Source organism: Vombatus ursinus, unplaced genomic scaffold, assembly GCF_900497805.2.
Source record: "Vombatus ursinus unplaced genomic scaffold, bare-nosed wombat genome assembly UNPS02014962.1, whole genome shotgun sequence".
In the NCBI taxonomy this organism is placed as follows: domain Eukaryota; kingdom Metazoa; phylum Chordata; class Mammalia; order Diprotodontia; family Vombatidae; genus Vombatus; species Vombatus ursinus.
In genome coordinates, this window is record NW_020954740.1 from 1,060,395 (window position 1) to 1,084,249 (window position 23,855).

At 39.5% G+C, this 23,855-nt stretch overlaps 1 protein-coding gene across 1 annotated transcript in view; it reads right to left on the reverse strand.

Annotated features, from left to right (window-relative positions):
* Positions 1 to 23,855, reverse strand: part of PCYT1B (phosphate cytidylyltransferase 1, choline, beta) — a 99,509-nt gene that overhangs the window by 24,976 nt on the left and 50,678 nt on the right. Inside the window, exons 3-5 of the mRNA XM_027845463.1 lie at positions 21,115 to 21,231; positions 8,849 to 9,000; positions 6,047 to 6,125 (exon numbers count right to left, since the gene is read on the reverse strand). Coding sequence (XP_027701264.1) covers positions 6,047 to 6,125; positions 8,849 to 9,000; positions 21,115 to 21,231 — 348 coding nt within the window. The remainder of the gene's footprint in view (positions 1 to 6,046; positions 6,126 to 8,848; positions 9,001 to 21,114; positions 21,232 to 23,855) is intronic.

Here is a 23,855-nt window from a genome sequence, read left to right on the forward strand (position 1 = left end):
TGACTTTTCTGCAGTTTTTGACATTGTTAGCTTCCCTTTTCAGATACTCCCTTCCTTTGCATACTTTGGATACCTCTTTTGGATTCTTTATCTTCAACCAATCTGACTGTTCCTTTCCAATATCCTTTGCTCAATCTTTATCCAAGTCCTACCTCCTAAATATGGTGTACCCCAATGATGTGTCCTGGATCATCCTCTCTTCCCTCTATTCTTTCTCCACATCCTCATCAACTCTCATGGGTTCAATTATTATCTCTATACAGTTGACTCACAGATCTCTATATTTAAATCTATTCTCTCTCTCTCTCTCTCTCTCTCTCTCTCTCTCTCTCTCTCTCTCGCCTCTTATCACCAACTGCTTATTGGAAATTTCAAAAAGAATGCCATGCCAAACTCAACATATTTAGATCAGATTAGATCATTATCATTCCCTCCCAAACCCATCACTCCTCTATCCCTCTCTGTTTCTGTTTTGGGCCTCACCATCCTTCCAGCTACCCATGTTCACAACTTTGTAGTTATCTTTTACTCAACCATCTCCATCACTCCAAATGACACTTTTCTAATTTTCTCATTTCTATCTCCTCAACATTTCTTGCATCCATTCATTTCTCTCCACTCAAATAGCCACCACCATAATTCAGGCCCTCGTCACCTCTTATCTACATCATTGCACTAACCTCCTAAATGGTCTCACTGCCACAAATCTCTCTTCTCCAATTAATCCTCCCCAAAGCTGCCAAAGTGGTATTTCTGAAGCATACTCCCCAACTCACTGATTACCAGTGGCCTCATAGTACTCTTAAAATTAAATATATACTCATTTAAAGCCATTTAGAACCCAACTCCAATGACTTTTCTAAGCGTATTAGATATTACTCACCTTCACTTGCTATAGGGGCCAGATAAACAGGTCTCTTTCCTATACCTCACTAACGTTTCCCCTCCTATCTTGTCTGCCTCTGCCTAGTTTTTTTTCAAAAGTCAGTTCAAAGACCACCTCCTACATGAGATCCCCCAACTACAAGTATCTGCCCCGAAAAAACCCCACCTATTTATGTTTACATATGCACACATGTGTGTACATGTACATTTATACACATATGTATGTATATCCACATATACACATTTGTATATATACACATATATGTATGTGTATATACACACACATGTATATATATATACACATACATATATGTGTATGTATATATATATATTTATATATGTATTGTGGTTGTTGTTCAGTTATTTCAGTTGTGTCTGACTCTTCATGACCCCATTTGGGGTTTTCTTGGCAAAGATACTGAAGTGATTTGCCATTTCCTTCTTCAGTTCATTTCATAGATGAGGAACTGAGGCAAACAGGGTTAAGGTACTGACCTGCATTGTCAGAGGAAAATTCCTCAAGTGGAAATTTCCTGTATCGACAAAATTACAATCAGTCCCTGTCCCTATTCTTTTATTTATGTGCATCTGTATTGCCTCCCCCAATAGAATATAAGTTCCTTGAGAGCAGGTACTATTTCATTTTTGTCTTTGTATCCCCAGTGCCTAGTACATACTATATATTTAATAAATGCTTGTTGATTGATTTGTATGACTACTAATATTAATAATAGTGGTAATTCACATTTATTTGATGTTTTCATGCTTATAAAAGTTTCTACAGAACAACCTGATGGGATAGTTATTACAAGTATTATCCACACTTTACAGGTAGGAATATTTGGGCTCACAGAAATTAAGTGACTTTTCTTAGTTCATGTAATAGTAAGGATGAAAGCAAGGATTTGAATTCAGGTCTTTCCTGACTCCAAGTCCAGTGTTATTTCCACCATGCATGTGTATTCGTATAAGTTAACTTAATATAGTAAGATTAAAAAAAAATCCCACTAACCACCAATTCCCTTTCCCTTCCTCTTTTTTTTTAAATCAAAATTCCTATTCCAGTCTCTTCCCCAAAGCTTTTCCAGACACACTTCCTTGTGGTCCAAGACCCCCAACTTACAAGAAATAGAGAAGAATAGAAGTGGAGATGGAAAAGCAAGGGAAGCGAATGACAACTACGACCAGAAAGCCTTTTACTCAGGACAGGATGGTCAGGTATATAATATAATCCTACTTAGATTCACATAATATAATACTATTTAGATTCATAATATCATAGAACTGAAAGAAGACTTAGAAATCATCTAATCTAATTCTCTTATTTTAAAGATCTTGTTATGCGGAGATTATTTTCAACTGGATATGGGCAGAGGTATGCTGGTAAATGTTTAATAACTAGCTGTCTAAAAAAATGTATACAGGACACACTTTTAAGCTTAATCTGCATTATTAACATTTTCTCTCTCACTTCCTTAAGCCTAGACAATCACCAAAATAATAAATCAAGCCCTAAATTGCAGTATTTGCTGATTTCTGAGATGCAAATGCTTGCACTGGAAATTTAACAGTCAGCTCTCATGAGCTAGTGTTCCAGCACACCACTAAGTAATAATATCACAATTTCAATTATCTATCATTAACTCATTTAAGATGAATTAAAATTAATGCAATTTGGAGTTTAGGAAACTATTCTAGCAATGACTACTTTAATACATAGTTGATTATCTGACGCCCCATGATATGATTGATTGAAATCAGTGCAGTTAAAAGAACAGTGTTGGTGAGGGGTATGCTTCAGAGGCTGCTTTTCACAAGATTCACAAAAGAGCTGCTATTGTTGGTTATTTTTACTCTTTTGATTGTTGTTCCAATAACTGAGGAACAGAGAAGACTGGGACAGGACACGTGTCACTGTGTGGCACTCTACTAAGGCTGAGGGAAAGAGCACACCCTCGAAATGATCCCAACTGAAGGAGGCTGAAATGGCTTTGAGGTCCAACTACCAGAAAACCACTATCAAAGGGAAGGAGTCTGAAAAAGAACAGTAGCAGAATAAAAGTAAACAGACTAAAAATTAGCAAATATCTCAGGAAGAAAAGAAATTAAATCAAATACTTTGAACACAAGCAGATAAACCAACAGAGAAGATATTAATAACCAAAGGGAACATGGTCCATACTTCTTTTAAGTATGTTTAGACATCTATGAATAAATATTGCAAGATGAAGGAAAATTAAACAGCACCTACTGAGGCAAGTAAACTTATGGGACCTTGTGGATTCCCAAGGGAGCATGCAACCATCTCAAGAGACTCCTTAATGGTTCAATAGAGAAAAAAAAGGTTCAAAAGAGGAAAAAAAATTGTAAAATAAGAATGTGTGACCTGCACTTAGAAATAATTGGCAGAAACAGAAAAACTAATCCATAAAGGCAAGTTTCACCAAAGAAACAAAAGAGAAGATAAATCAGTGGGAATGGCAAATACATGAAAGTGAAGAACAATCTAGGAGAATCAAAAAGCAATAATGTTAAACGAAAACATGCGCTCCATGGCAATAAAACATATTGATACCATTCAACATTGAAAAACTCACAAGACAATTCAGAGGAATTGTTGCACTGAAAAAAAAGATTCTATCCCTCTCATGGAGGCAGCATGGTACAGTGGAAAGAGAAACTTAGCCTTTGATGTTTACTGTCAATATGACCTTGGGCAAGTCATTTACTTTCCTGTGCCTCAGTTTACTAATCCATAAAATGAGAGGATTAGATTAAATGAACTATGAGGTTCCTAACAGACCTAGGTCTATAAATCTATGTTCCTAAAACTGAGATGACCTCATAGACACTAAAGTATCTTCTGGCTTTAAATCAATGTTTTTCTTATCATATCTGTTCTTCCAGGCCATCACTTTTCAGTACTTTCCCATTAGCAGGCATTTATTGCCTCCCTTTGCAGTTCTTGAGGATATTATCATCACATGATTGAAAGACATAGCTATAATAAGATAGGTCTTTCCTGGTGATTTACGTTGTGGGTAAGAATTGAATCTTTTCAAAAAGCATAAAATGATTTCTTCAGATTCTAGCTCTCTGACAAGACAGAACAGGATGTTACATGAGGTCTGGACACGGGTCCAGAGGGTCCAGAGGCCATGAGTAGGGACTGAGAGTTTCTCGTGGCACAGGCTATTGGTTTCTGGAGCCAGGGAACCCAGAAAAACATTAACCAAAAAGGGGGAAAGGAAGGGAATAAATATTTACATAGCACCTATTATGTGCCAGGTACTGTGCTAAGCGCTTTTTTACAAATGTTATCTCATTTGAAAAAGTTCCAAAATGTTGGAGGCCAGAAGCAATGTAGTCATGAACTGAGGGGACCAAAGCAAAAGGCAAATTCAGATCAGAGGAGTGTCTGTCAGTGCCAAGATCAAACACTTTGACCTTCAAGCTCATCACCCTCTTCCACTCCCATGCTCAGCAATTTCATGTCACCTAAGTCACTTCCAGGAGTGACCATCCCTTTGACCTCACTATCACCCATCGCTGTTCAGCCGTTCTCACAGTTTAACTTTCTATCTTCTATCTCTCCCTTGGCTGCACTCCTAATCTTCATCCTCATTATGACCTCCAGTCATTCCATTCCCCTCTGGTGTCCATTCTTGATTCTTTGGACTTTCTTTACCATGCTACTGAGGCTTCCACCTTGGAAGTTACTCTATCCCTAGACTTCTCACTCTGGAAGTATACTCTACTCCTGGGAACCCTCCCCTGATTGACCTCCAAGAACCTCCATTTAAAGAAAAGTGCCCAGGCCAGGCATGTCTTCCTTTATTCCTCTCCAGACTTCATTCCTAACTATCTAGACTTTTTCTACCATGCCCCCAGAAGACTACCTTCTTACTCCACCCTTGATGTCATCCTTGATTTCTCATTCTCCCTCCCGCCTACCAAATCTGGTCCTTTTTACTTCCACAATACCTCTCACATATATGTTTCTCCATTCACACAGTCACTACCCTAGTTCAGACACTACCTCTCAGCTGGAATACTGAAATAGTCTCTTACTTGGCCACCTCATCTCTCCCCTCTCTGATCCATCCATTATACATCTGCCAAATTAACTTTCCATTTAAGGCAGGGAGACTAATTTGGATATGACTTTGATAGAGCAGTCAAGAGGTGATGATGGTGTGTGAACAGAGAAAAGAGAGAGGTGAGTGATACTGTGGAGGTAAGGAAAGAAGAGGAGGGGAAGGAAAGGAAATATGCTTTTATATATAGTGCCTAATGTGTGCTAGGCACTGTGCCAAGTACTTTACAAATATTATCTCGATTGATCATTTGATTTGATAAAAGACCAGATTTAACAATTGATTAGATATGAGGGGTGAAGGAGAAAGAGGAATTGAAGGCAACCCAGAGGTCATGACCCTGAGTGACTAGGAGAATAGTAGGGCCCTCAAGAGGAATAGGGAAATTTGGAAGAAGGGTGGATTGGGGTGGGGGTGGAGGGGAAGATAATATGAGATCAGTGATGCAGATCACATTTTGTTCCTGCCTGCTCATCCTGAATAAACTCACTGTCCCACTAAAATCTGAAGTGTGTATTGACGGTAGGGGGACGCAGGAGAAGAGGTGGCTCTTACTCACCAGCCTCTATATCAGAGCACAGAGCCCAGCACCTGCTAAAGCCACAAATTGATCTAGGGGACAGGATGTGGATTTGCCAGAGGCTAGGGGCAGAGAATTTTGCTGTCACAACTACTATAGGTGCCTGGGTTGTGGCTGTGTTGTAACTGCCCTAATGGGCTGACTCTCAGGCATAGGAAGCCAGCGGCAGGTGATAGGGGTAGGATGACTGAAGAAGTGTTGAGCCGTAAGGGAAGAATGGGGTGTTATTATTGTCGTTGGAGAGAAGCTCATGATCGACTATTTCAGGAGGGAGTGGGATGTAATCTACTATTTAAGTCATGAGCAGCCTCTATTTGGGTGACCACTGTTCTAAATGATTTTTATCTGGTCATTTTTAGATAAGGAATCCTACCCTCAAATATTCAGGTTTCATTTGTGCCTTTATATATGCAAATATGACTGGCACCTTGTGGGTGCCTATGGTGATGAGGTGGTGTGAATTGGAACACAAAAGAATCCTCACCTGCTTCCTTTATGTGCTTGTAAACATCATCAGAACCAGCAGAGGAATATGGAATGTCATCATGGGCCACAAAATCAATCTGTGCAGGAAAGAGAAAGGGAAATATCACCGCTGAGTTGGGAGGTGGGGGAAGCGGTACCTCGAGTCTTGGGGAGAGAGAGGTTGGGGAAATACTTCGTTGGTATTAGGCACCTGAATTTGAAATTCATATTTGTAGTCAGAATCCTGTCATCAAAGACTTTTTGTACTCTTTATTTTCATCAAAATCAGTGGGATCCAGACTGTAAATCACTTTCACATTCTTTTTCCCATTTGACCCTCATGACCCACCCTGGCCTGTAGGTATCATCATACCCATTTTAGAAATGAGGAAGCTGAGGCTCAGACAGATTAGGTGATTTGCACCTTGTTACACATCTGGTTGGTGCAGAGAAAGGTAGGGGAAAATTAATAGAATCTGGTCTTATGATTTCTGACTTTTTCCATTATAGACTACCCCACTATCATTTCCAATTCAACGTGTCAAAAACCAAATACATCTTGACACAACTATTCTTCCATATACTCAGGCCCAAAATCTTGAAGTCAAATTCAATTCGTCTTTGTCCTTCATCTCCCTCATTTAGTCAGTCACTAATTCCTGCTTATTTTACTTCAAAATATCTTTCTTGCCTATTTTTCCTTTGTAGTCACTGACACCCCAGTCCAGACCCTCCTCCCTTCATGCCTGAGTGACTGCAATGGCCTCCAAACTGGCCTTTCTTACTTCTCGCTTTCCCTGTAATCTATCCTGTATGCTGATGTTGGATAGGAATATTCCTAAAAGCAATGCCTTCTCCATGCCATTGCTTGTTAAAACAAGCAAACAAAAGGCATTGACAACTTTATGACTGACTTTCAAGGCCCTCAATAGTCTGGTTCCAGTTTGCTTATTCAAATTTTTCCATTCCTTCCCCAACTAATAGTAACAGACAGTTACATAGGGCTTTACATTTTGTAAAGTACTAATCACACTTAAACTGCACAACGTCCCTCTGAGGTCAGTGAGATATCATTTTCAAGTTACAGGTGAGGAAACTGAGGCTCAGAGAAGCTACATGACTTGCCCATGGTCACTCAGTTAGTAAGTTAGAGCACAGAATTTGGACTCAGGGCTTCTAAGTATTCTATCCATGACACCACACTCAAAATTTAGGATTTTGTTTATTTGTTTGTTTTCTTTCTGTGATCTGTCAAAATCCTACTCATCCTTTGAGGTCCATCTCAAATGCTACCTTCTTTATGAAGGTTTTCTAAATTCTCCATCCCTCCCACCTGACCCCCACCAAATGTGTCAAATGTGTCCACACAGGACAGTGTGTTCTCTTGGTCCTCCAAACCCCTACAGCATTATGCATCTTTACTAATGAGAGAAATAATTATTTCTCTCTTGTATTTAGTAAGTAATTATTGAATTAGGACCAAGGGTTTTTCCCCTTTTCTATTTCCTCATTCAGAAATCAGCCCCTGTAGGTTATTCAGGAAAACCTTGTAGTGCAGGGCTGATAGTGAGAGGAAGATTCAGGTCTGTTCAAAATATAAAGTTAGGTGAATTGACGGATTCCAGCCTACTGCGTCTCACTTAGACGGGTCTGGGGAAATGTGGATTTTCCTTTTTGTCAGGCCGATGATATGGATACAGATAATTTTCTTTGACCAAAACTGAGTAATCAAAGTCACGTACCCCAGACCCTCATTAGAATAGGTCTACTTCTCCTTATGATATTTATTCTCTCATTAGTTGTTAACCAATCAGAGTTGATTTCCACCCTCAAAAACACCCACTCTTCTAAAGGTATATAAGCAGTGAGTTCCATGAGGAGTCTTTGGTCTAAGAAGATGGCCAAATGACCATCCTTTTATTAATAACACGCTACCATCATTAATAAAATGATTAATTGCCCAGAAACTATCTCTTTCAAGCTTTTTAATATGTCACACTACAGCACATCCTTCATATTATAGTTAACTTAGAAGCAACATGGCTTAGTAGATGGAGGGCCAGATTTGAAGGTAGGAAGACCTGGGTTCACGTCCTGTTTCCAACTCATCCTGATGGTGTGACCTGGGCAAATCATTCAACTTTTCAGTGTTCTGGGTGACTCTCTAAGACTATAATTTGTAGCAGATGTACTGATCTCATTCTCTAAACTGTACCAACACAACTGAGCACTCCAGTTACATACACATTGCCTTGTACTGCTCACTTTTATTTTATGTATGTCAGTTTTGTCAAGTTAAGGATACAGTAAGCTCCTTGAGGCCGTACTTCATCTGTATCCCCCATCATGCCAAGCATGGGCTGAGCCTGTAATTGTGCCAAATAAATACTCAGGATTGATTGGAGAGAATAATTTTGTAGTTTCCCCTTTTCTTTCCTTCTCACTAGAAAATTGTTTGATTTTCCTGCTATTACACACACACACACACACACACACACACACACACATCAGTGCTTATTTCTCATTCTTTTATGTGTAGCTAGTTTAAAAATAGAAAAATCATTCAAATGGAACTTCACCTTATTTTTTTTTTAATACACACAAAGGCAGAGCACAGTTCCTCACACAGGGCTGGTAGGGGATGTAAACCATATAATTTTCTGAAGACCAAACAAATTTCCCCCTTTTTGTCCCTGTTAAAGAAATCTCATGTATGTATAAGCACCTTCCAGGGACACAAGGTCTTTAAGCATTAACTTGACCTGTCAACTACTGGAGTCCATAGCTTCCCATGGAAAGTATAGGGATGAATGAAAAATACCTTGTGTTTTTCTAGGAACTCTGGTGTGAGTGTCCATGGAGCGTCTCTGATGACTTCATCTACATAACGACAGTGCCTGAGGGCCTCATATCTTTCTGTTTCATTCATTACTGTGAAGCCTTTGAATTTGTGAGTGAGGTCATCACTGCAAACTGAAAAAAAAAAAAAACCAAGCAAAGTCATTGAAGATGTTTACAATGTCCAGGCTTTTGCCCTGCTTCATCAGATGTCCTTGAAGAGGATCTCACTAATTTAGCAAAAAAAGAAGAAAAAAAAAGGAGCATCATAGAACTGTGGGGGTTAGGGTGATCAGCTGCAGCTATTTTATAGCCACCCACAGTAATGGAGGATAAGATAGCTGCAATCTACTGATGAACCGGACATTTCATTTTAGCTATTAGTTTCAACCTCATTTCCTGTCAAACCTTTTACCTGAGCTGTTATCCAAACTGCCCAATCTGAGTTTCATAGCCTTTTCCTTGCCCTTTCTACTGTCTTGGAAAATTACTAATCAGAAAAGAAACAGAAAAAAGTGAGAGAGATGGCCAGAGGGAGACAGAGAGGAAAGAAGACACCTGGCTAATGCATAATGCGGATAACCAAGCCTGGAATCATGAAGAACTCACTGTAGTTAGCTCCTGAGGTGTGAGGTGTGATTCATGTTCACACATATACACATATGTATGAAGACACATATGTGATCTTTTTATGCTCTTTTTTTCACTGGATTGTATAAAAGAGTGATCCTGATATATCCAAATTGGGAAGCATGGTCCAGAATACCAGAATGATCAAGGAAGATTTAATTGAGGACTCCAGAGCAGAAAAAAAGATACCCATGTTACAACCATAGTTCTGATACAAATTCCTTAAGTCTCTGGTTTATAGTTTCCTGATCTGTAAAATGGGAATGGGAATGCTGTTTTAATGATCTTAGAGCAGATACTAGGAGGTCATATTTGAATTGATCTTAAAAATCAAGAAATTATTAAAATACTAACATTCACATTATTCAAAGCCTACTTCTAGTAAGGAATGAAAACTTTTCTATAGGTTTCTAACATACTGGGGAAAAGATTTGGTATGAACAGTTTTAGGGGCTGTAAGGCGTAGTAGATAGAGCACTGGACTTTGAGACAAAAAGATCTGGGATGCAATCAGAGGGTGCACTAGTGAATTTTTAGCCTGCTGTCTAGGGGGGAAAAGGTACGAGACTGACTTTTAGGTTTAATCTGCATTATTAACACTTTCTACAATCCTTTCTTAGGTCTAGACAATCAACAAACAGAACACTAAATCAAGCCCTGATTTGTAGCATTTGCTGATTTCTGAGCTGTAAATACTCACACTGAAAATTTAACAAGAGCCAGTAAGAGCCAGTAATTGCAGCACACCTCAGTAAGTATCCTGTTTCAAATATTTTATTAGCTGTGTGATCATTGGTGTGATATGACCAATGTCAATCAGGGTTCCCACTCCTCCCACAAAAGGAGTTTTCCCTAAAAGGTGACAAAGCTACTCCCCAAACCTAATTTTCCCTGGAGTCCTGCCTCCCTTGACCCAGATTTCTGATCACTCAAGGAAGTAAAAAGTTCCACCCACATGGATCTTTCTTACTTGGTGGATATCTGAAGACAATGCCAGTCATTATATCCTGCCCTTCTGCTGACCTGGCAAGTTTCCAAATATGAGTCATATGAGGGGGTGCCCCTTCTATAAAAACCAAGTTCCATTTTATTCTTCCTATATTGGTGAAAAGTAAACCTTCTTTTGGTAACTGTTTGATGACTTACAAGTGTCTCATTTCATATCTGTATTAACCTCTTCTAACAGGATGCTGCTGGTGTTAGGTCTACTCCTAACAATGAGCAAGTCACTTAAATTCTTTGGGTTTCAAGCCTATGTAAAGTAAGGTAATGATAGCACTGGCCTAACACTGTTATTCTGAGCCTTAATTAAGATAATGTCTATAAAATGTTTTGCAAACCCTAAAATGCTTTGTAGAGGCGAGCTATCAGCTTACTGATCTTGCTGAGGGTAAGAACCTCAAGGTGAGCTTGGAACTGAACCACAAAATATACCCAGAAATGGTTCCATGTTGTTTGGGCAACTCTCATAGCCATGATTTTAAGAAAATCATGATAGTTACAATAACTCATATAATACAGAATTTATGTTTTACAAAAATAGGTACAAATATAATACAGAAATTACATTTTACAAAGTGCTTTCCTGACAACAACCCTATGAGATAATTAGCACAAATTTTACTATCCCCATTTTATTGACTAGAAAAGTAAGGCTAAAAAGAAGTTAAGTGAGCCCAGGATCACAGTGGAGCCAGGATTCAAACCCAGATGTTGTGATTCTAAATTGATTGCTCTTCTCATTACATTTTTGCAGTCATTGTTTACTTTGTTTAACTATATCGTTCATGAGTATGTTAACATCTATTCCTCTACTCCTTTTGCTTGATTTTGTTCTGTTTTTGTTTTGGGAGTGGCAGTTATGTTTGTTTTTTTTAATTTATTAATTTTTTTTTAGTGAGGCAATTGGGGTTAAGTGAGTTGCCTAGAGTCACACAGCTAGTAAATGTTATGTGTCTGAGGCCTGATTTCAACTCAGGTCCTCCTGACTCCAGGGCTGGTGCCCTATCCACTGTGCCACCTAGCTGCCCCAGTTATGTTTATTTTTAAAAGTAACTCAAATCCTTTTTGGAAGTAGGTGGTATAAAAGTCCTTAATACAGTAAAATTGGATAGTTTTTTCCTGTTTTCTTGGACAGACCAAATTTGCTTCAGCTCTCATTGGGATATGTCACTTGATTCCAAGCTTCTTGTAGCATCAGTGATAATGAAACAGTACACTTCCAATTTTTGGTCTCTTCTGGGACAAGGCTCAGCATAGAGTTTGCAGTTCTGCAGCACAGTAGGGGTTGCTTTATGGAACAGTTGCACGGGTAAGGTTCTTAACAATTACAATTTTTAAAGATGCCATTTGTTGTTGTCTAGTGGACTAAATGTGTTACTCTTAGTGATCCCATCTGGGGTTTTCTTGGCAAAGATATTGGAGTGGTTTGCCATTTCCTCCTCCAAAGATGCCACGGTGCATTTTAAAAGCAGTACAAGTAACAGAGGTAACTATGACCAATATGGTCCTTGCATTCTGGTCATATGACAGTCATCCAGAATTCCTTTTGAGCGTCAGCACCAGTTAAGCGTGTTATATTTTGCAGTCAAAGGCACTCAAGATTTAATGCAATGATATTTAACTTCAAAATGAAAGATTTTGAGCTAGTAGAATGTAGCTAAAAGCAGTAGGTGGGGAACAAGATAGAAAGACATCAGGCCTCAAAAGTGTTCTGCCCAGGTGGAACAAGAAGTCAGCCCTAGAAGAGATTATGTGGTCCTCTAAAAGGGAACAGACATACTCACAAGGCAGTATAAGTATAGCTTTTAAATATGGCACAGTTTTAATGTGGATAAGACCAAATGTTGATAAAAATCTGACTATTTACAATTGGGGTAATGAGACCACTAGGTGGCAGTAATAGAGTGCCATATGATGTTACTAATTGCAATATGGATTTTTAAAAAGCAGAAATTCAAAATGGTGGAATCACCTCTGCTATCTGAATAACACAAATTGATTTTGTAGTATAATTAGACAACAGAAAGTGTCTTTCCTTTGAAAAATACTGAGGACATGAGCTCAAAGCTGAATCGCTACCACAAGTAATGGCTTCAAAGGTTACTTGATAAATTGAAACTACTCATTTATTTGGAAGATGGACAAAATAAAGAGGAAATGTATGTAGAAACACAAATGCATGTGTGTCTAGAGTGTGTCATTATGAAGAGGCTCTAGAGAGTGAAGGCGGACATTTATAGGACCATAGACTTAGAGCTGGAAGGAACCTTAGTTCACTCTCTTCATTTTACAGATAAAGAAACTGAGGTACTTTGATGACCCTTTCCTGGTTCACCAAATCCTTTCCCTCAGTAAACTGTTCTACCTTGGCTTGGGGGAATTGGTTCTAACTTTTTTTGTGTATTATGGACCCCTTTGACAGTCTGATCAGAATAATGTTTTTTAAATGATTAAAATAAAATATATACTATCATATTCAAATAAAGATATATTTTTTCCCTTCAAAGTTCACATTTTCCCTAAAAATTTCCACAGGGTCCATGGACCCTAGGTTAAGAACCCCTAATTTAAGATGATTAGTCTCAATTCGGTCTTACCCAGAGTCCTTTGGAAATCTTGTGCAGATGAGTGACTAGGGACCAAAGTAGGAATTCAGTTTATGCCCTGGAAGCAAGTTCATTGTCCTCTTTATATGTAAATGAGCTATTCAACTCCTCCATCCTTTCTTGGGAGAGGTCTGTTTATTTTGTATCAGAAAACTTTGCCTCTTACATTTCAATGTCTTTGTCTTTTAGGGACCACAGACCTTCAGTTTTGCTGAAGACCTACTTACATATATGGAGGTTCCCCAAAATCTTTGTGCAGCTTTAAGCTTAAAACTGCACTAAAACTTTTGGGATACCCTACATATCTATTTCTCTGTCTTATCTGTCTATCTATCTATCCCTTTATCATCCATCTTCCTTTAATCTATTTATACACATGTGTATGCAGCATAATATATGTGTATATATATCACATGTGTATATGTATATGCATATATGCATATATGGTGTTTTACAAAAGTACTATTTATATATTAGTTATTTTTACAATACCAGGCCATCTTTTTTTCTAGTTGACCTTTTCTTTGTCCTTAATGTCACTGATAATGTCTTTTAGAGCCCTGCTCACACATGAATCCTCACATGTAATGTGCTACACATGGAGAAAGAGGTGGAGGAATTGAGGACAGCAAGTAGTAGTGGCAATTGAGTAAACCACACCAACTCCACCTTGTGACTCAGTTCTGGAGCTAGCTCTGCTCCCTTTCTATTCAATTATGAACCTAGTACAATTTCTGTCCTGTGAGAAAACTTTATTCAGTTGTGGGAAGTGTGAGAAAACTTTATTGCATTGTTTGAACCTACCCTTGCATAGTTGGGAAGCTGGACTACTCTACCTATTGCTTGGAGACAATTAACTAAGGACCTAGGTTATACTGACCAGAAACTCAGCTCCAAAGATTGATGCAAAGAGTTTTCTCATGATTATACATCTCAAGCAACCCCAATGTCTTATCTGAAAATTGGCACCATACTGATCAATCAGTTTTTGTTTCCATGTTCCTTTGATTGTTTATGACACTTGAGGGGAGTGGAACATCACTTTTTTCTGATTTCAAGGAATTGCACCTGTTCTCTCTCCCCACCCAAGATGGAAAGTCCCAAATCTTTCCTTCCATTAGAAATTGGATTATCCTGTTTAATTGTTTTCTTTTAATTAATTGGTCTGATTTGATTATTTGTTTTTAGTTCATAAAAGTCTGTTTCCCCCTGCATTCAGGGTCTAGTGCCAAAGCTGAGGAAGGCTACTGGTCCCAATTTATTGGGTGATTGGCATACATTGCTTAATAAACTGATATGCTTGGAAGCTCAGATCTTTGCTTCCTCAGTCATTTCCTCTTTCAACCACCACAGAAGGTGGGTCTGCCCAACCTTGGTACTAGAGTATCCTTGTTGAATATTCTTTCTATGCTATCTATGGCTAAGTAAACGTTTATTTTTATTTTTTGTTAATGGTTGAATGGCCTACAAGCCCGAACTAACAGGGTACTGGCCTAAGGCATGTACACCCAAATAGAGGAAGAACTCTGAGACTCTCCTCAAAGAGGTAAATAACAGAGTTGGTAGAATTGGTTTCATCATGAACTCAAAAGGAACAAGAAATATAATTTTATGAGACAGTTAGTCATCAACTTTGCATGATGATGATAATGAGTTTAAGCAGAGATGATTATGAAGATAATTACAACTTGCCTAACAACATCTGTTTTAGAAGATAATAGCAGATGACACACAGCATGTGTTTGCAAAACACTTTATATGCATTATCTTATTTGATCTTTACCATAACCCTGTGATATTGCCCGTTCCCGTTTTACAGATGAGGAACCTGAGTTTCAGATAGAATAAATGACTTTTCTATAGTCATGTGATCTGAAAGGAAACTTAAACCCATGTCTCTACTGATTCTTGGGCATCTAGGTGGCACAGTGGATAGAGTACTGGGCTTGGGCCAGAAAGATCCGAGTTCAAATTTGGACTCAGATACTCACTAGCTGTGTGACCCTGGGCAAGTCACTTAACCCTGTTTGCCTCAGTTTCCTCATCTATAAAATGAGCCAGAGAAGGAAATGGTAAACCACATCAGTATCTTTGCCAAGAAAACCCCAAATGGAGTCATGAAGAATCAGACGCAACTGAAATGATTAACAACAACAACAACAAACTCTGCTGACTCCAAGTTTGGCATAGCATCCTTTCTACTACACTATGTTGAAGGAGTAGAGAATTTTTGTTAAGAATTGAATGAGTCCCTAAACTAAGTTAACACATAGGTTGATGTTCAATGACTCAAATGAGAAAATAGATAGTTAAAACAGCAAAAGTTGTGCTTGAAAATATGGTTGAGGAATAAGAAATGAAAGAGAGCATTCCTTTATATTGTGAATATTTTCTTCAATGAGAATGAGGTTCCTTTATGTATTGGTTTGTTTTTTTAATTTTTGTTTTGTCTCCCCAGCATTGTTTATTGGCTGCTGTGAGAGGTGTTTGCACTTTCTGCACCATCTGTGGAGTAAAATAAATGTCATTCTTCATTTCCCACCCTGCCTCACTGCACTCCTCTGACGTTCTCCACCATTCCCCCTCGACAAGCACCCTCTCCCCTTCCCCTCTTCTTCTTCCTTTCCTGTATTGTCTTCCCTTATTAAATTGTAAGCTACTTGAGGGCAGGGGCTGTCTTTTGCCTTTCTTTGTGTCATCAGTACTTAGCACAGTGCCTTGCACACGGTAGGCACTTAATAAAAGTTTATAGACTATGTGTAATACATAGATCATTCCTTTGAGTGCTTATACAGGATCTGGGAGGAAGGGGCCCTTTGACTCTTATCCATCAAAGGCTTAACATAAGCTAGATTCTGAGATTATACTTTCGGAGCTGGAATGGACCTCAGAGACTACTATCTAACTGATTATTTATTCAACAGATATTTATTGGTACAATTTCTTATTTTACAGATGAGGCAGCCAAGGACCTGAAAAGTTAAATGACTCACCCATAGAGATTCTGTCATTAAGCATTGGGGGTAGAATCTGAAGCCGTGTCTTACTTTTAGATCTTAGAGGTCTGCCCCCAAGATAAGACCCAATCTGTGTAAGTCCAGAGCTCAGGGATCTAGGCCACAGATTGCATAGACATTTGTTAAAGATCAGTGATTCTGTCAGTATAAGGAACTCCTGGTGTGGTAACGTCATCCACCAATGAAGATGCAACCTTTCTATGACTGAACAGATAAATCATAGAGAATTGTCTAAGACAGGTGGTGAATCACTCAGCTAGTAAGAGTTAGAGGCAAGATTTGAATTCAGGTCTTTCTAACTTTAAGCTCAACACAATGTATACTATATCATGATATTTTTCTGTTCCTCTGTGTCTCTCTCTCTGTCTCTCTCTCTCCCTCTGTCTCTCTCCCTCCCTCTCCCTCCCTCGCTCTCCCTCTCCCTCCCCCCCGTCTCTTTCTCTCTCTCTCCCTCTCTCTCTCTCTCAGTATATGCATATATTTGTAACACAGATACTATGGAAGGCTACCCAAACCACTCACACTGGTATATGTGTGTGTCTGTACATATATACACACATAAACATGTGTGTGTGTGTGCGTGCGTGCGTGCGTGTGTGTGTGTGTGTGTGTGTGTGTGTACACTGAAATCTTCTCCTCATAACCTACTTTAGCATGGAGGTGGATCTGGGCTCTAAAGACTATGCTAGCAGACCACAAGCTCTAGAAGGTTCTACCAAGCTATTGTTAGTTTATAGGAGCAACCATCTGAAATCGGACATTGCCACTTATTTTGGAATCAGCTGAGAAGAGTGAAAGCTGATGGTTTGGGAACTTCCCCTGAATTATTTAGGGGTGCCAAAGAGTAGGAAGAGGACTGATATAAAGGAAATTTAGTCATATGTGGAATTCAGATCACAGGGGACAGCAGTACTTTGGGGGATCATCAGTGGAGGGAGTGCTGGCCTGGGGGACTGTAGAGGGTGGGAGGCTTCGTGTGCAGTGTCAGTCCAGTGATGTTTTATGGGTCTACTCCCCTTGTGATGGATGACATGTAGTTGGCAGGTACATGTCCCACTGAAAGTTCGTACTTTGCATTGTTCCCACAAATTTCTACAAACCCTCAGAACTCTATTTCTTAGAACCTATAAATTTTATGAATTGTCTCCTCCTTTTCCCTGTATTCTGTTCCTTATGGTCACTCATTCTTTTCACACCGAGCCTCCAGAGCCTCTGTGCTGAGGTTGGGGACAGCATAACAATCTGCCATGGGCCATTTAAATATTCTTTGGCTCCACAGTATAATTTGGTATATAGATGCCTCCTAGCATCTAAGCCAGCTGAGGCCAGCTTTGAACTCAGGAAGATGAATCTTCCTGACGCCAGGCCTGGCACTCCACTACTGTGCCACTCAGCTGCTCCTCTTACAGGACTTCAGGACCACCTATTGTTGCCCATTAAAAAGAAAACTGAACACAATTCTTTCTTTCCTAATGTTTCTTCTTCATAACAATTCTCAAGACTCTTTTCTTTTCTTTTTGGTTTCCCTACCTTCTGTGTGAATGGGGCAAAGGTGACTGCAACTCTCAAGGAGTATGTATTAAATAACGACCATTTCCTCTTCTACATCATAATATATTTTTAAACACAGAAAAGTCACTTTTCTCTGCAAAACTAGAGCTCATAATAAATAAAGTTTTCTCTACTTCTAGACTCCCTACTGATTTCAGGAAAGAGGTCATGAAAATAACCAAGGATTTATAATGACCCAAGTTTACTCTGACATTTTCTGGACCCACTTGAAAGAAGGAAGAGGTTTTTTTTTTGTCTTTTTCTCTTGCACTTCTTGGTGCTTACCCAAAGAGTAGGAAGGCCTTTTATCTATCTACTATGTTGGTTATTATTCAAATATGTTTTTCACTGTTCTATCACTCCCTAGAGGAATTGGCTGCAGTATTTACGCAGGCAGGACTAGCTGAACTCATTCAGTCCTACCATTCAGAAATGGACCAAGGCAAGGTTAAAAAGGGGAGGCTTTTCTGCCAGCTCCTCAATACAGGGTAACAATAAGACTCCAGGGACAGGATCAGGGGTCAGGCAGAGTTAAGCTGGAGAATATTGCTATGCCTTAGTGACGTAACGGTTTTTATTGTTTCTTTAAAGTATTATGTTTTTCTAACCTAATTGATTAGCAAATCTTTTAAATTCTCAACTTATCTTCAGTGAATACTTGGATCCAGAGAAAAGTGCTGATGGGATTTCACTATTCCTCAGGACAGCAGACTGACTGTGTGATTCTCCTGATCCTCCATTCAAAAGTTTTAGTGGCTTCCCCTCACCACTAGGATGCCTTTGGTTGGCATTTAAAGTCCTTTACAATTTGCTCCAACTGATTATGACCCACCTTTTGAAGTTTCATTGAAAGACTTGGATGAGGCGCAAGAAGAACTTGGGGGGGCAGCTAGGTGGCACAGTGGATCGAGCACTGGACCTGAAGTCAGGAAGACCTGAGTTCAAATCTGGCCTCAGACCAAACATTTAACACTTACTAGCTGTGTGACCCTGGGCAAGTCACTCAACACCAATTGCCTAAAAATTTAAAAAAATTTAAAAAATTAAGAAGAGCTGGGAGTAGGGCTGGCTGTGGGCACCAGTCCCCTTTCCAGTGTTCTCTGAGCTCCAAGGAGATTTCAGATTTGAGCTGAGTGCAAACTAAGCAGAGACCTTGGGGAAGGGGACTTGTGGTCAGGAGAGGTAGATGTAGAAGAAGCCAAGTAGACAAGGAATGAGGAAGCAAAGAGGAAAGAGAAGGAAGAAGAGCAGATGGCAGGTTATGGATGGCTGTGGAGTCCTGAGACAGGACAATGAGAATTCTGCAAGTATAAACAAAGTCCAGCACAAATCCTATGCTGCTAATACAGAGGGCTGGAGAAAAAAAAAAAAGATTGTTGATTTTTCCAGTACATTCCCCTGTCTCCCTCCCCAAATAGGGGTCAGTTGTAAGGTGGGTCACTTAATTATTTTACATCCCCAACCTCACCTTCCCTCCCAGATTGGGAGGCGTTTACCTTTGTTTTAAACGTTTACTTGGGTTTTTTAAGTAGATAAATGTGAAAAAGCTGTCTATCAACAAAAGGGCTCATACGTGGATATAGTCTAGAAAAGCCTCACAAATACAAGGAAGAGAGAGTAGTCTTTATTGTAGAGAAATAAAAGATCTGGTTTGGAATGAACCTGGAGATCAAGAGCTACTTTTGAAAAGTTCAACCACATGGATAAATGACATTGAATTGTACAGGCTGGCAATGAATCTGGGATTCAGATACCTCTAGAGATACTATGTCTTTAAGAACAAGGGCTGCAAGAGAAGAAACGGCCTTCTTTGGCTTTAGCTATGCTCCTCGCCAGGCTTTTAAAAGCCAAGACATGCCATGAAGGGAGGAGGAGGTAAGCTGCTTGAAAAGGGAAAGCCACCCCTCTAAAGCGGCAGCTAGGTGGCACCTTAGTGCATAGAGTGCTGGGCCTGGAGACAGGAAGATTCATCTTCCTTAGCTCAAATCTGACCTCAGACACTTCTTAGCTGTGTGACCCTGGGCAAGTCACTTCACCCTGTTTGCCTCTGTTTCCTCATCTGCAAAAAAAAGCTGAAGAAGGAAATGGCAAACCACTCTGGTATCTGTACCAAGAGAACCCCAAAATGGGTTTACAAAGAGTCAGGCACAACCGAACAACACAAAAGGAGAGGGACCAAGATGTATGAGCACGCTGAATAGGCTGGCTGTATCCTTCAGTGGTTGACAGTATAGCCTGCCTAGCTCCCCAGCTCCACCTGCTTCCTCCGCTGTTCTGCTAGATGTTTCACTGGACTCCTATATTTGTTTGCTGTCCCTACCATGCAGTGTTCCTCCACCAGCCCCTATAGCTTTTCCTGAGCTGGCCCCCAGGCTTGGACTGCTCCCCCTCCTCACCTCTAGCTTCTGTAATCTGTAGCTCTAGTCAAGGCTCAATTCCAGAACCTTTCCTAATTCCCTGAGCGGTTGTCCCATCCCCTTCCCCTTCTGCCAAATTACCTTGTGTATAATCTGTATTTACTTATTTGTGTACATATTATTCTTATCAAGTAGAGTGTAAGCTTCCGGGGGCAGGGACTATTTCATTTTTGTCTTTGTAACCTCTGTGCCTAGCACATAGTAGGTGTTTAATACTAGTTTGTTGAATTAAGAGCAGAGAAAAGTTCTTATTAAGAGCATTAGTTTAAAATTAAGAGCAGATGTCCTTTGAGGAAAGTACATTGGGATTTAGTAGTAGAGGCTCTTTTTCACCCTCCCACATATGTTTGTTCATACCGGCCCCACATACAATACCTAAATCTCTTTCTCTGACATGCTTTGCATAAATATTCAGTTGAATTCAAACTTTTATTAAATTCCCACTCTACACATAGCAGTATATTAAATGCGTGTAAAAGACAGAGACCATGCTTGCCCAAAGTCATTCTGATTCTTCTTGATATTTCTTATGTAAAACATAGGAATAAAATTACTTTGCCCTAAATCCTCTCAGAAATATAAGATTATGTCTGCTAAATGATTGAATTTCATTGTGGAAAGCACAATTATCCTTGATGCTATTATCATTTTAGGACACTGAGAATAGGTAGTGTCTATCTCCATGCTGTCTCTGTTACTGGATGATACTTTTGGGGAAGCAATTGAGGTTAAATGTCCAGGGTCACACAGCTAGTAAGTCTGTGGCTGAATTTGAACTCAGTTCCTCCTGACTCCAGGGCCAGTCCTCTATCTACTGCATCACCTAGCTTCCATTACCTGATGATTATTTTAAAAAATGATTTTCTTTTCATAAATTGGACAGAAGAACAACACAGGCAAGTTAGAAATTGTTGCAATCACCATGCAGTCTGAAAGGAAAACATTTTATTTTATTTTATTTTGATGGCAGGCAGGCGATCCACTTAGGAACTAGCTAAGGGAATGAAGGGAAAGTTCAGGTCTTACCTCCTACCAGCAAGTAGCTGTTGGGAAACAATGTTTTAGCTTGCATAAGTGCTCTGGCATGGCCAGAGTGGAAGAGGTCGAATATTCCATCTGCATACACTCTAACAGGTCTGTCAACTGTGGACAAAAGGAAACACAGGAATAATCACAAAGGGGAAAAAAATAACATTTATGATTCAGTCAGTCGATAAATATTTATTAAGCACCTACTATGTGCCAGGCACTGTGCTTAGTGCTGGGAATACAGATAGGAAAAAGAAACAGTCCCTGCCCCTCGAGGAGCTCACAATCTAATGGGGGAAGATAATACCCTAAAGGAGGTTGAAACGTGGCAGTAAGCTAAGGGATCCCACTCAGGGGCATGATGATGGGGATGTCCAGAAGAGTGTAGCCAGGTGGGAGATGAAGAGATAGATGCTGGGCTCAGCACCCTCCTTAAACAGAGGTTCTGGGAGGACCTCTCCACTAATCTCCCCCAATCAGAGGGGCCCTAGATGTGGAGTGGATACTGACGAAATGGGAGCTCCAGGGCTGAAGTGATCTTGAAGGATGAAAAGACAACTGGCCTGGGCACCCTCCTTAAATGGATGTGCTCCCACATGCATAGTTTTATGTCTGTGTAAAGATTTTAGAGCACCGGACTTGGAATCAGGAGGGCTCATCTTCATGAGTTTAAATCTGGCCTCAGACACTTACTAGCTGTGGGATGATCCTGGGCAAGTCACTTAACCCCATAAAACGAGCTGGAGAAGGAAATGGCAAACCACTCTAATATCTTCGCCAAGAAAATGCCAGATGGGGTCATTCACAAAGAACTAGACACCACAGAAACGACTGAACAACAATAAAAAGGTTTACTTGAACAAGATATAATTTCTGTCCTCATTGAGCTTTCCTATTTAAATATCAGTACTTAGACTTTGTATAAAAACTTAATGTTAAAGTTGTGTTACACACAGCACAGGAGAGACCAAAATGAGAACACACATTTTTAGTAAGCATGAGAGAGGCCATCTGGGACAGTGGAAAGATTACTGCCTCTGGGGTCAAGGATAGCCCTTCCAGCTTTAGCTCTAGGAGCTTACATCAAAGAACAATACCTTTCTATCCTTGTTTTGCTCATTTTTCATAGTTGTAGATTATCTTTTTCAACTTAGAATTGAGGCAAGGGGAGGGAGAGGGCAAGACTGGAGCTGAAAAGATAAAAGGAGATAGTTGATAAACAGAAGTAGTTTCTGAGGTCCAAGTCCTTTTGTCCAGTGCTCACTGGTCTTGCCGTTCTTGGGTCACTTCTGCAGTTGCTGGTTCTGTCCTTGATTTGTACCTGAACAGGAATGAGCTACTCCCTAGTAGATGAAGTAGAAACATTCTTCTCCCAGGGATGGGAAGGAAGGAGGCCATATGATAGAAGAGTGTTCTCAAGTGTTCTCAAGGGGCAGCCAGGTGACGTAGTAGGTAGAGCTCAGGCCTTGGAGTCAGGAGGACCTGAGTTCAAATCTGACCTCAGACACTTGAAACTTACTATCTGTGTGACCCTGGGCAAGTCACTTAACTCCAATTGCCTCACCAAAAAGCAAAAAAAAAAAAAAAAAGTTCTCAAAAGAACAATGCCAACCCCAAGTTAATGATGCAATAGCTGTCAACCATATAATTCTTTCTAGATGCAATGCAATCTAATTAATTTAAAACACAAGGGACCGGGGGAAAGAATGCTGAATTAACTAGATTCACACTGTTTGATATCTTTCAAGAACAAATCATACAGGATCAAGTCAGTTGGGAGTAGCAGTTACTTCAGATTAAACACTATTTTGAAGAAACACATATTGGCTTCACATGATTTTCCCGTACTCCTAAATTAGTCTTTGAAAATAGAAATCACTTAGCAATAGCAAAGTACTCTTGATTCCAATAGTCTTATTCATTTTTACTTTGATTAAAGACTGCTCACTATAATACACACACACACACACACACACACACACACACACATCGTGGAAGAAAGGAGATGAAAATTAGGCAGGATTTTAAGTTTTTACTATTGATTGAAGGTCATTGAGATAAATTGATTCAAGAATCAGGGAATGGGAGATGGTAGAACAATGTATGCAAAGATATATAATATATATAAAGCCACTTCCTAAATTGAAACAGGGAATCTCAGTCTCTTTTGAATGATAACAATCTGTCATTGTTGGTTTGATTTTATGTAGTAAAATGAAAATTGTATGGGATGTGTTCATGTTTTATGTTAAAGTGAATTAAAATTCTTGCACATCCACAATCACTAAGGTTAGGAGTTTCCTAGTTAATTAAGTATTCCAGCTAATCTGGAATTACCATGTGCACCCAACATGAATGACTAGTTTTCAAATACTTGGTATATAATAAAATATACTTGATTCCAAAATAATATTGATCACAATTTAATATTTCTTTGATTCCAGGAGCATTACAGGATCCTGCTGCACTTAAGGGTCAACAGTCCCAAATTGTGAAGTGGGAAAAAATTCATCTCATTTCAGCTTTCTGGTTCATTGGATGTTGCAATTACTATATGCTTATTGGTGCAAGGTGTTGTGTTGGGTTCTGTATATAACCTCTGCATAGCAGGTCTTTGCTTCATTAATGTCCTAGAATCTAAGAATACAACTAGGCAAAACAGAGAAAAATGTGCAAATGCTAACTAAATATGTACATTAAAATATTTACATTCTATAGAAATATAAGGGAGGGAGCTT